Source organism: Tripterygium wilfordii, chromosome 4 (genome assembly GCF_013401445.1).
Source record: "Tripterygium wilfordii isolate XIE 37 chromosome 4, ASM1340144v1, whole genome shotgun sequence".
Lineage (NCBI taxonomy): Eukaryota > Viridiplantae > Streptophyta > Magnoliopsida > Celastrales > Celastraceae > Tripterygium > Tripterygium wilfordii.
In genome coordinates this window covers 8,200,319-8,212,997 of record NC_052235.1, presented here as the reverse complement: position 1 = coordinate 8,212,997, position 12,679 = coordinate 8,200,319, and the positions used below count along the sequence as shown (strand labels likewise).

The window sequence follows — 12,679 nt, the reverse complement described above, 5'->3', positions numbered from 1 at the left end:
AGAGAGAAAGATGGAAAGGAAGAGAGAGAAGAGGGAGAAAAATGAGTATGGAGTGTTGGCTCAAGTGTGTTCATTGTAGGTATATTGAAATGTAACACTTGTTAAATTGATAATTGCACAAGAATTGATGTGTTTGGAGCGTGGGTACAAATGTGTCCAATGTGGATGCTCTTACATTGAATCCACATTAGAGGTCCAAATTGAACCAATCAAGAATCGGATTATCCTATCCAACTAAGCTAAAAGACGGCTGGTACGCACCCACCGTTTTAAGAAGCATACATCATCCACGTGGCGTATCGTGTAAGAGTGTGAGATGTTCTTGAACCTTTCCACACCATCTTCCAATTTCTCCACTAATTAACAATTTAATACTAATCATTAAATTAAATTAGCAGGAATAGTTGAGGCTGACCATTCTTTTTGATTCGTTCATACCGTTATGTTCTGCACTGTCGTTTATCAACTGCTCAATCCAGAGAAAGCGTAGCTTCGATTCATTCATTCATTCTTCTTCTTCTTATTCTTCTTCATTTGTTGTGTGATTATTAGCTAGCTAGTATTGCTTACTAGGTCTACAGAGAAATGGAGTCTCGGACAAAGCGGCAATCGGAGGTACTTTCTTCCTATCCTTCTCTGATCTCTTCTTATTGTTGTTTTTTCTTTTTCTGTTTGTTATTTATTTCCGAGGACTTGCAGAGAAATTGCGCTGAAAACTGTTGTTTGGCTTGGTGGTGCCTACAGCTTCTATGGGCTCGTGTGGTGATGCGCAAGTGGCTCAACATCAGCGCCAAAGATTCTGATTACAGCGCCGACACCGACGATCACGATTCAGACTCTGAAGACGACGAAGGTAAAGCTAACGCCCCCTTGCATCAACTAGTACTGCCTTAGAAGGGGGTTTTTAAGTCTTTACTTTCAGGGATTTGATGTTGCTTTTGGGGATTTTGTTTTTAATTCCTTAATTCTCAACCTCAAGTGGATGTTTTATTCTCTCTATTTTTCACAGCTTATGATAAATGGGAGCAGAATTTGCGGACTGCTCAGGGTGATTTTAATGGTAACATGTCTCTGGTTCATTGCTGAAATATTCTAGTTTAGTGAATAATGGTAGCGCAGTCGCGGATAGTTGAATTTGATGGAAGAAGTTTTGCAATTTTGAGCCTGAATTTTTAGTTATTAATTTTGCAATTTTGCTTCTAACATAAGGACATCTTGTGTTATTGACTTATGTTTACCATGAATTTTCTTTCACATATATGGATTCAATTTGCGAATCAGCATATTCATTATGAAAAAAGATATTCTCAAATCCATTGGTAGGCAAGGCAGCTTTGGGGCCTTCTATTTTGTGCAATAAAAAAAAGCCAGGACTACCTTAGATCTGCATACAAAAATTTTGATTTATTTAGTTCACTGTTAAAAGTGAATGGATTTACCAATGGTTTGTTTTGCTGGTTAAGTAATTGTAGAAAACTCACAGTGGAATTTATTATAGAATAGTTTCTTGCGGATATAATGAAAAAAGAAAGCATTGTTCACTTTCTTAATTAGGAAGCACTTGGACCACTGCGTTAGAAAAGCATAAGCTAATCCTACTTCAGTCCTGATAACGGTTACATCTTTAATCTATTGTCTATGTTATGCATTCTAAACTGAGTTATGTATGTGGTCTCTAAATGGTATGGCTCCTCTGCATCTTTGTTGATTCGCAGAGGATTTATATGATTTTTGGCTACTTTAAATCTTGTGAAGTGTTTCATCGTAATCTTTTTGTTAATTCCTTTGCATAATGCTTTGTTTTTTGTTGACATTAGATGGTCCTCCAAAGATAAGAAGACGGACTTCTGAAACTTTTAGGGCACAGTATATAAATACAAAGGAACTCAGGTAAAATTCCCTCTATTTCGAGAATCTTATATTAAGTCACTAATCTATGGCTGCTTTTGTTTTTGAACATTCCAAGGAATTCTGTTTTGTCAGTTTTAAGCATTTTCAACCTTTGTTCTCATATGAAAACTTATATTTTTTTTTAGAATTCATGTTGGCACATGGAATGTTGGAGGACAAGTTCCACCTGACGACCTATGCATTGATGATTGGATCAACATCAACCAACCCGCTGACGTTTATTTGCTTGGGTAAGCAATTCCCAATGTTGCGCTCTTGCCCTCGCTAGCTATCAATTTGAAACTTAAAAGAAAAACATGCAGCCCTACTGTCCAATTTTTATCAAAATATTTTTTTCCTGATTCCTCACTAGTTGTTATTTTAAGCTCTTATATCTCCTTGAAAATTTTTGTATTATTTTTACATGTTATTTTGTATTCTCTTTCTGTTTATTTGTAGGTATGACACATTCTCCAATGTTTTGGTCTCTTTCAGTTTTTTTTCTATGTCCTGTCCAGAATTATGATATTTATTTCATGTTTGCAGTATACAGGAAATTGTTCCTCTAAATGCTGGGAATATATTTGGAGCAGAAGATAACCGTCCCGTTGCAAAGTGGGAAAACATCATTCGTGAAACACTAAATCGAATTCGACCTTCAACAATGAAGGTCAAATGTTTTAGTGATCCCCCATCCCCATCAAAGTTTAAGCCATCTGAAGATATCCCAGATATAGAAGAAGAAATATTTCTTGAGAGTGATAGTGACATTGGTGAGGAAGTTTATCCCTTAGATGATGATTCCAACAATTATGATGAAGGCAAGGCTGCTCCAGTCAATGGCATAAACAACTTCAAGAGTTCCGAACTATACTGCATTGAGAGTGAGAAATTATATATGCCACTAGAACAGGATTTGCAGGAGCAGTTTTCTTCTCCAAAGAAACTAGATAGATTGAATTGCCTCCGAACAGAAGATTCTACAAATAACGTAGAAGTGCCAGCCGCACAAAAAAATGGGAAATTAACTAAAATGTTAAGCAACTCTGAAAGGATTGGTTTGACCTGGCCGGAGCCTCCCCGAGACTTGTTATCTCAGCATGTTTTAGAGAGGACAAGTACCTTCAAATCTGTTAAATCTTTTAACGCATCCAAGTCTTTTAACAGATATAGTTCTTTTAAATCATTCACAAATGAGGTGTCACCTGGAATAGCTTTACTCGCAGAACTCGACCTTGAATCTCTCATGCATCGGAAAAGAAGGTCCCCATATGTAAGGATAGTAAGTAAACAGATGGTTGGGATTTTTCTCACTGTATGGGTTCGGAGGAGCTTGCGCAGGCATATTCAGAACCTAAAGGTGTCCACTGTTGGTGTTGGTGTTATGGGCTACATTGGGAACAAGGTTTGTTTTCTAAACTAACTTGGCGTTCCATTTTTGTGTGTAAGAATGTAACTTTAGTGCGTTCCTCATAAACCACTTCTTGTTTTCATTTAGCAGAATACATGTTTTGAAAATGTAACTGTTTCCATTTACTCCTATGATTTTTGAGGTTTTATTGAGTTGTTTGCAAAGCAATATGTACATTTGTATTATGAAATCTTCTCATCACCTTTCACTAAAATAGGTATTGTAAAAGACTAAATGGAATGTTTTTTTTTTTTTTTGCTCATTCATATTATTAACTTCCATGAGTAAAGTTACCTCACTGCATCCTAGGAGTCTTAGGTTCAAATTCTGGACACAACCTCTCCATCAAGCGAGGTTGTGTACGTCCTGCCCTTGCCTAATGTTGGCTCCACTATAGGAGTCTTGTACGTAGGAGTTGTTTACCTTTTATTTTAACTAGTAACTTGTGCTGGAGAAGTTGGAATTAGATTTGTTCGCTGGGATTTGACTGTCTTCTTGTTGTTTGTGAGACACTTCCATTCTAGTAAGGAAGTTGATTTTTTATTAAGACCTTCATGTTGGTATAATAAGGAAGTTGATTTTTTTTAGTTTGAGCAGAGTATGAGTTGTTAGAGACACGGGTAGTTATAAGGGGAGTGAAAAGGAGTAAGATTTACACATGCAGCAGTTGAAAAGAATCATTGATGTGAATTTGAGGATGCTTTGTAAGTATCCTCTCCAGGGTATAGGGCATAAAAGAAAACTTATATGATATTTTTCATTTAGGGAAGTAAATATAGTCGTAGTTTATTTGAGAGGGCCTTGTTCTAAAATTTATGCTTGTTTCTGTTTCTAAATCCATTATGAACTTTAATATGTTGTTAGTATGCTGGAGTTCTTCACGTAGCATAACAGTTCTTCAATCTTCCAGGGATCAGTGTCTGTCAGCATGTCTATATATCAGACACTATTTTGCTTTGTATGTACTCACCTGACATCAGGTGAAAAAGATGGAGATCAACTGAAAAGAAATGCTGATGTGCATGAAATACATAGAAGAACTCAATTCCGTCCACTTTCCAGCATTGGCCTACCCAGGAGTATTCATGATCATGAGTGAGTACAGCCCATCATTTAACATGAAGAACTGATTACTTTCTGCTATACTTGCACTCAAAATTCTTGGAGTTAAAATTTTTTGAACACGACAATTATCAGTTCCTATTTTTTTAACGAAAGTTGAGGTCTCTGTATTCTGTTATGCATTAGAAATTAAAGAGGACAACAACAAACCTCCTGGTCTTTGTAGTTGTTGTTGATTAAGATGCATGACAAGAACTCTCCTTTAATGAAGATGCACTCTCTTTTTTGTTTTTTCGTCTGTGGCTATAGATCCAAGCATGTGTACTTGGGATGTTAACCCAAAATATTAGATGTTGCAGTCAATATCTAGAACTAATAATAAGGAACATTAGTTGAAATCTATAGTCATAAATGGACAGATGTTCATTTTGTCAGGTTATTGTGTGGATGGTCATATACTATTATGTTACTTTTAAAACTTGCCGTGCATTCTGTCCATGAACTGCATCAACATTTTCTGTGTGATGACATCTATGAATGTTGATAAGTTCATTCCTGCATATATGGTACATGAAAATTTGGAATGTCAAGAAAGAACTAGGTTTTTTCTTTGCATTGTTCTGTGTGTTATAAATGATTAGCTGTTCCTTTCTACGTCCTCATTTGAATCCAAGTATATTCAAATCATGCAAAAGAACGAGAATCTTGTGGATTTACTTTTTTGTTTTTATCACTAAAACGGTATATCACATATGAAAATGGTTTGCACATATGCAGATCACATCAACTCTGAATTCCTGGGTAATCCGTGTTTGGTGGCATTTTGCCTTTATCATGATAAATGAAATTCAAATATGTGAAATTGATATAGGAGGTGCTCATTGGCATGATTATTTATGTTCCTTTCAAAAATTTTAGTCTTGTTCCCCCCGCTAAAGGGAGGCTTGGCACATGGTTTTCTATATGAATTAAATTTAATGTAAAAACACATATCCATTTGGTTGTTTTTAATCTCGCTGTTTTTTTTTGGATTGGATCTGCCACCTTAGAAGAAGAGCTTAACCAAATGACTTCATTATTTATGCAGGAGGATAATCTGGTTAGGTGATCTAAACTATCGTATTAACTTGTCATATGCGAAAGCACGTGAACTTATCTCCGAAAAGGAGTGGTCCAAGTTGGTGGAGAGCGACCAGGTACGTTAGAAATCGTTAGTAAGGTTTTGAATTATTACAAAATATATGCATATTAATTTAATATCTAGTATTTACTGAAAATTTTGGCACTTTAGTCAATTTGTGTTATTCACATTTTTGGTTGACACTTAAATCATCACATTTAATTATCTTTAGGAGTGAGCATAACTCTAATCAAATAGATTTCGTTCTTACTCAAAAGATAAATAGAAGACTTTGTAAGGACTGTAAAGAGATTCCGGGGGGAGATTCTAACCACACAACATATAATGATAGTGGTGGACATATGCCTTAAAGAACTGACCTAGAAGAGGTAGAGTGGTACAAGACTATAAAATTAGTTGGTGGAATCTAAAAGGGCACAAGCATGTAGATTTTAGAGAGAAATTATTTAAGAATGCAAACTGAGGTTTAGTTGGGGAAACAAACGTTATGTGGGGAGAAATGACGGCTTGTACCAAATAAGCAGCAAAGAGGTACTTGGTGTGTCAAAAGGCCCCACACCTAAAGCAAAAAAAAAAAATGATGGTTGAATGCAAATGTTTAAAAACAATTAGAATTAAGAGAGAATGTTATAGGAAGTTATATAATGATAGGGACGAGCATAGTTATGAAACGTACAATGTAGCTAGAAAATAAGTTAAGAAGATTATAGGAGAGACACGTCATAAAGCATATATTGAGTTATATAACAAGTTAGATCCAAGACATGAAAAAATATATTTTTAAGCTACCTAAAATGCGAGAAAGAAAAATTATGGACCTAAATCATGTAAAATACATCAAAGATTTGGATCAAATGACTCTCTCTTTTTGATTAATCTTTTATTGCGTTAAGGGGACTTGTATCATCGTCATTAGTTTGGTGTATTCATCTTTTGAGCTTACTTATTCAGTTGACCTATGGTTTATTAATTTTTTGTACTAGGCTCAGATTATGTAACTAATATTTTATTGGACTAAGGGGACATGTATTGAGTAACCCACTCAATCTAGCTAATTTATATATGCATATAATTTATTACTATATTAATTTTTTTTATATGGATAAGAAATGAGATTATTAGATCTAAGGCAGGAGTAACACCAATTAAAGATAAATTGTGAGAACCGTATAATATGGTATGGACATGTACAACGTAGAGATAGCAGGGAGGACAATCGAGAGAATTTATAAGAGAGAGTAGGAAGCGAAGAGGAAGGCCTAAAAAGACATGATTGTGGAAAATTTTCCATTCTAAACAATTGTGGATTTCAAATCAGACATCATGGGTCATATTTTAATAATGGCTTGAATTTTATGGGCATTATATTTGGATCCATAGTATAGCCCTATGTCTAAGGGGCGGCCTTTGCAGATAATATACTCGTAGATAGTGTAAGCACGTAGATGATAGATTCTTACGTTGTCATACATTCATTAATAAGATTTGGTCGACATTTTTGGTTGGTGTAATGCCCAGTGCAGTATTCTTTTCTTGTTAAATATACGACTTGAAATTTAGTTGAGTAGCTAGGATGGATACTTAAGGTTTGAATTTGTCGCTATTGGCAGCTTGTACGAGAGCTAAGAAAAGGTCGTGCATTTGATGGATGGTCTGAGGGCACCTTAACTTTTCCACCAACATATAAGTATGAGCTAAATTCTGAGAATTATTACGGGGATGATCCAAAGGCTGGGAGGCGAACTCCGGCATGGTATGCTTCCATAACCCAGTTGGTATATATGTGTGTGACACACACATACCGGTCATTTATAATTTTATGTAGTTTGCCCTAATTTCTTAATATAATTATTGATTGATTGATTAGTTTTCTGCTACTGCGTTTTCTTTTGATCATCTGCTGGCTCTTCCTTACTGTATTTACTGAAATCAACCTTTCACTTGAATATGTATCTACTATTTCTTACATTTGATACTCTTTGAAGCATGTAAACATGTTTTTCTGTGGTTTATTGCACCTTTTTGACTAGCGCCATGTTATTTCTTGTTTACATGCGCTGTTCTGTTATGCTATTTGGTTTGTAGTTATTCTTCCGTTGATAAATTTTGATATGTATATATTCTTCTCCTCCTTGATGGGTACAACGTTCATCATGTTTTTGGTCCTGTTGCTATTTCTTTAAGATTATCTTCCAGCGTATATATCCTCTTCCTTGATGTCATGTGATGAAAATGCGTATCTTTCTATATACGCAACAGGACTTTATTCTATTATATGGGTTTTTTGCCAATATGATATTTCATATAGATTACACTAATAGACTAATAGTAAATCTACATACATTTCACTGTCCTATATCCTGTAGCTGGCCTCAAATTTTTTCAAATAAGGAAAATTTTATTAAAAGAGCACCAAGCAAGTGTGACCCAAACAGGAGAAGCTGGCCCCAATTTTCCTTCAAGCGTTTTTAAAGGCTTTAAAATTCTTGTGATGAATCATTTCATATTGTCAAGCTAAACCTTACCTTGTGTGAGTCCGCACTCTCGAATTAATGTTAGCACTACTATTATGTGAGGAAATTTCAGCATATACATACATATATACATATATACATATATATATATATATATATATTTCAAACAAAATTTGTAAGAAAGTTAATGTCAATCTCGTACTTCTTATAGCATATCCTGCGGTAAGTCGGCATACATTCGACCTTCCCTACATCCCTCAATGGGCATCAAATTTTCTTACAGTGTTTTTCGAGGATTGCCAAATTCTTTTCTTAGGATCGTCAAATTCTTCTAATTAATGACTTCATACTGCCAAGATAAAAACCTTAACGTCTGTGGCTGCATTAATACCGATGCATATTAATTTTAGGCACTATTATAGTGTACAGAAAATTTCTGCGTTTGCTCATATGATTTTGTGATACAAATTTGTAACCATGTCATCACCATGATGAGTGAACATCATAATGTCCTTTGCATATGGTAGAACACGTTTTCTTATTGCAATGGGACAGTTGTGGCTGAAATGAACTTGTCCGTGACTTATATACCATGGCCTTTTCTTATAATGCAATGGTAAACCAGCGAATAAGTTTAAAGTCCTTCATTGCCTCTGTCTGAGCCGTTTCTTTTGCAATTTGAGGTATCTACCGGTCCTTTGAATGATTAAATTCCATTATTTAGTCTACAACACAATATGTTCAGTTAAAAATTATGTGTTTTTGAAGTCATATGCTTGTTAATTCTTTCAGATGTTTGAATTGACCTGCAATGGGATCTGAAAGTTACACTTTCATGCGTATATACATTTGTGTAATCTCAGTATCCTTGTAACTAGAAATTGTGTACAATTTTTAATTTTAGTTACGTCTGTTTGTCTGCCATTTGAGAAGCATTTAGCAAAGTTTTAAGAGACGTTAATGCTTGCAACTTGCAAGGACGAAATAGCATATTGTCAAATAACTATTGGTTATCCAATTTTTCCTAGTTGACCTATGGGCCCTGATGTAGGAGATTACAACTCATTTCTCTTATAAATTGATGTAGTCCCAAAGTGTTTGGGACTAAGGGTTTGATGAGATGCTTCTTAAAAGATGAAACAACTTTCATGCCCAAAACTCCTACAGTGGGCAGAGGACAAATAAGATATACGCAAACCTTACCCCACAGAATATGTGGAGAGACTGTTTCCATAAATTAAATATGTGACATTAAGGTTGAACCTTGCAACTCTACTATGATGATTCTTAAAAGAATGATCTATTTTTATTTTAGGTGTGATCGCATCATTTCGTACGGCAAGGGAATGAGGTTACTGAGTTACAGGAGGACTGAGCTTAAACTTTCTGATCATCGTCCAGTGTCTGCCACATATATGGCTGAGGTTGAGGTGCTTTCTCCTAGGAAGCTACAGCGGGCACTCACATTTACAGATGCTGAAATTGAAAATACAGGACTTGTAGCAGACTTGGGTTGTTGATTATTCGAAATGCTCGTTGATACCAGATCAGAGATTAGTAAGTATCTAAACTACATAAGCAGCGTCAGTTTGGGTTTCCTCTTCTTTTTTTTTTTTTTGATAAGTAATGTTTTTATTATTGTTATTATTAAATAAAATATTTTATTGGTAGCGTGAGAGGGGAATATAAATTTTGGGTTTCCTTTAAGGGAAAAAAGAAAACAGAAAGAGAATCAGATACTGGTGTAGAAAAGAGAGGAGTGCAAACCAATGAAACAGCTAAGAGGGAAAAAATAATTAAAAAACTCTACTGAGATCCTTAAAGAAACAAGCTAAGATAGCGTCAGATAGTTTAGAATCGCAGATGCTTTTAGACCAGATCACAATGTGTCAAGACTATAGATGCAGTTTTGGCAACATAGAACTTGGGTTATGCAGTCCACATCAGTTTGAGGTTCTTTAGGGTCTCAGGCCAGGGAGTAAGGCCATCTGTGCATTTCGCCTTAGATATTGAATCCATTTATGCAAGGTTTTTAATTTAGGTGGATTGAAAACTGTTGCTGTTGGATCTTCTTGTAAGTGACATCCAGGGACAAGTTAGAAACAATTAAATCATGGATATCTATTATTGTTCATCCATACTTGGACACCTTGGCCATACAGTCCCATAACCTGATCTGGAACTCAGTACTCATGTGCCTCTTAATAATCTTGCTTTAAATACTGAGAGAGAGTATGGTATTCAGTAAATCATAACAATCCTGGGAATGAAAAATATTTATTTTAGTGAATATTAATTGTTTATAAGTGACAAACCAGAAACACTGATAGAAAGAAAAATAGCTTCTACTAAAATCTTTGAAGAGAAAGTTGACCTGTTGAGTTAGTATCAGATAGTTCAGACCACATAGCAATATGTTGGTCCGAACTCCATATGCTTTGAAACCACAGCCACCTGTGGCTTTATGCAGTTTTGGCTGACTGCAAGGGAATAGGAGCATTTTTGTCAGGGATCAATTTAAGCTCGATGTGTGTCACACAACTCAAGAATAAAGAAACACAATACAAATCTATTTGTCAAGGCGACATAGATAGCTGCACGACTAGTTTCTTTCATCTCTGCTACTTCATAGAATCATAGTGAACTCGTATCGTACTGCATATTCTTCAGTGAGAGGCCTGGCTCTAAGTGATTGGGCTATGCTTTTCAGAAATATGTATACAAGTCTGATATTAGGCAAAGTTTCTCCATGTATAGCCTTGTTTTGAAGATTCACAGCACCACCTAGTCTTTTGAATTGTCCCATTGACCATTGTGTGTTAATATTTACAAAACTTAATTTAAAGTTGTACTGATAATTTGATATCATTACAACCATCTAGATGTTTGTTAAACATGATTTGCAGTTGTTTTCACCTCTGTCATTCATTTAATCCCAAAAGGGTCCTGGTTGAGATGAAGCTCAAAGTTTAGGCACTGAAAATAAAATTGCATGTTTTTTTTTTCTATAATTATTATTCGAATGGGATCTGTACATTACACTAAACTTTGAGCAAGAAAAGATGGTGTCTTCAGGATTTGTAAGTGTATTTTACTTGATACAAATGAAGGGGGTTGAGGATTGGGGATTGGTCTGCGCAGATGTAATTTTTATAATATGGTCTATTCAATGCATCTCGCTTGATGTAGGCCTTTTCTATCTTATGTAGGACGTGTTAGTTGTTACCGGGAGCATCAAGGGTGGGGTGGCTAACTCTCATAGAGACTCTAAAAAAAATACAGAGTTAGAGCTCCAACAGCCTCTGAGGATGTTTGGCTCCGTAATCTTCTTCATGAATTAAAACTACAGGGAGCCACCAATCTGTGTCTTCACCCTGTTCTTCACTCCTGGATGAAGCATATAGCCATTGATCTCCATTTTGTTCGAAGACCTCCATCTTGCGGGGATAACGGAGATAATCAAGCTAAGCAACCTCAACCAGATAAGCCCAACTATAGTCATGACCCAAACAACTAAATAAGCCCAAGCCCAATTAACTCTATCTTGTCTCCAACGGCTACCTATGTTGTAGACTCTGTTCATTTTTCTTTTCTTTTTTGGTAGGTACTGTTCATTTTTCTTCTATCAACACAACACCATAACTTGTTAGATCTAGAAATTTTATTTTATATCTATAAAAATTGTGAAAGAATATTTAATTATAGATTATTTAAAATATTGAGACACAAAAAAGATGAGATTTAGGGTGATATTATATTCTAATTTATAGCATGGAAAGACAAGTGATTTTAGCTAATTATAGCTTCATTTTTGTTAAGACTTTCATCCTCTGTTACGACTTGTAAAAAGTCCCACATGACCACATCAATTGGATGTAAGCCAACAATGTGGTTATAAGAATGAACTCAACATCAAATACTTGAAACCCCTTTTGAAGGATAAAATCATGGGAGTCTTGGGCTCAAAGCATGAACAATACCTCAAATGAATTGGGTCAAATGTCTCTCACTTGATCCTTCTTCTCTTCATATCCTTTTTTCTCATCCCTCTCAATTTCTTCAAATTATAAAAAATTTCGTATACTAATTCGATATTATAATGGGCTTTATATATTTTTATTTTAACAACAAATGCAGATGATTAATTAGTATTCCTTCTTTTCAATTTGTTATTTTATGTTCTTTTATGTCTTCTCCTCCTCCTATTATTATTATTATTATTATTATTATGTTTTGAAATTGTTTAATAGGGGTGAGAATTAGGAGGCAAGAAAACATGTGCTCACAAGGCCCATCATTTTCTTGTTTCATTGACAAGTGCAAGTCTTGCTTTTGAATACCAACAAGAGTTGGTTTGGTTGGCAATCAACTGGGTCAAACACATTTTATGTGATATTTCAAAAATAAAAGTCTTGCTTTTGAATCAATATTGTTCATTGTACGTGTGTATATATGTATGTGTGTGTGTGTATATATATATATATATATATATATATATATATATATATATATATATATATATATATATATATATATATATGCACCGTCTCTTCTTTTGTTCTGTACGCAACTGAAGAAAAATAATAATTGTTCTTTTCCCAAGGAAAGGATCATTTGATGCATATGCACTGGCTATATTAATTTCATTTAGGGTTTCTAATTAGATTTATGGTTGTAGCATATGATTATGATTAATAGATA

The 12,679-nt window shown here is 34.8% G+C and overlaps 1 protein-coding gene across 2 annotated transcripts; it reads left to right on the top strand.

The window, feature by feature from the left end:
* The first annotated feature begins 384 nt into the window (after window positions 1-384).
* Window positions 385-11,680, top strand: LOC119995963 (type IV inositol polyphosphate 5-phosphatase 3-like). Of its 2 annotated transcripts, none has more exons than XM_038842445.1 (11): window positions 385-615; window positions 700-853; window positions 1,010-1,060; window positions 1,818-1,890; window positions 2,037-2,141; window positions 2,437-3,295; window positions 4,212-4,396; window positions 5,451-5,559; window positions 7,115-7,257; window positions 9,294-9,535; window positions 11,188-11,680. In XM_038842445.1, exons 1-10 carry the CDS (start codon window positions 586-588, stop codon window positions 9,496-9,498), a joined length of 1,914 nt encoding a protein of 637 aa, XP_038698373.1. In that variant the 5' UTR covers window positions 385-585; the 3' UTR covers window positions 9,499-9,535; window positions 11,188-11,680. The 2 variants fall into 2 exon arrangements, with proteins under 2 accessions (XP_038698373.1, XP_038698374.1); XM_038842446.1 differs by having other exon boundaries at window positions 386-615; window positions 745-853.
* The last annotated feature ends 999 nt before the right edge of the window (window positions 11,681-12,679 follow it).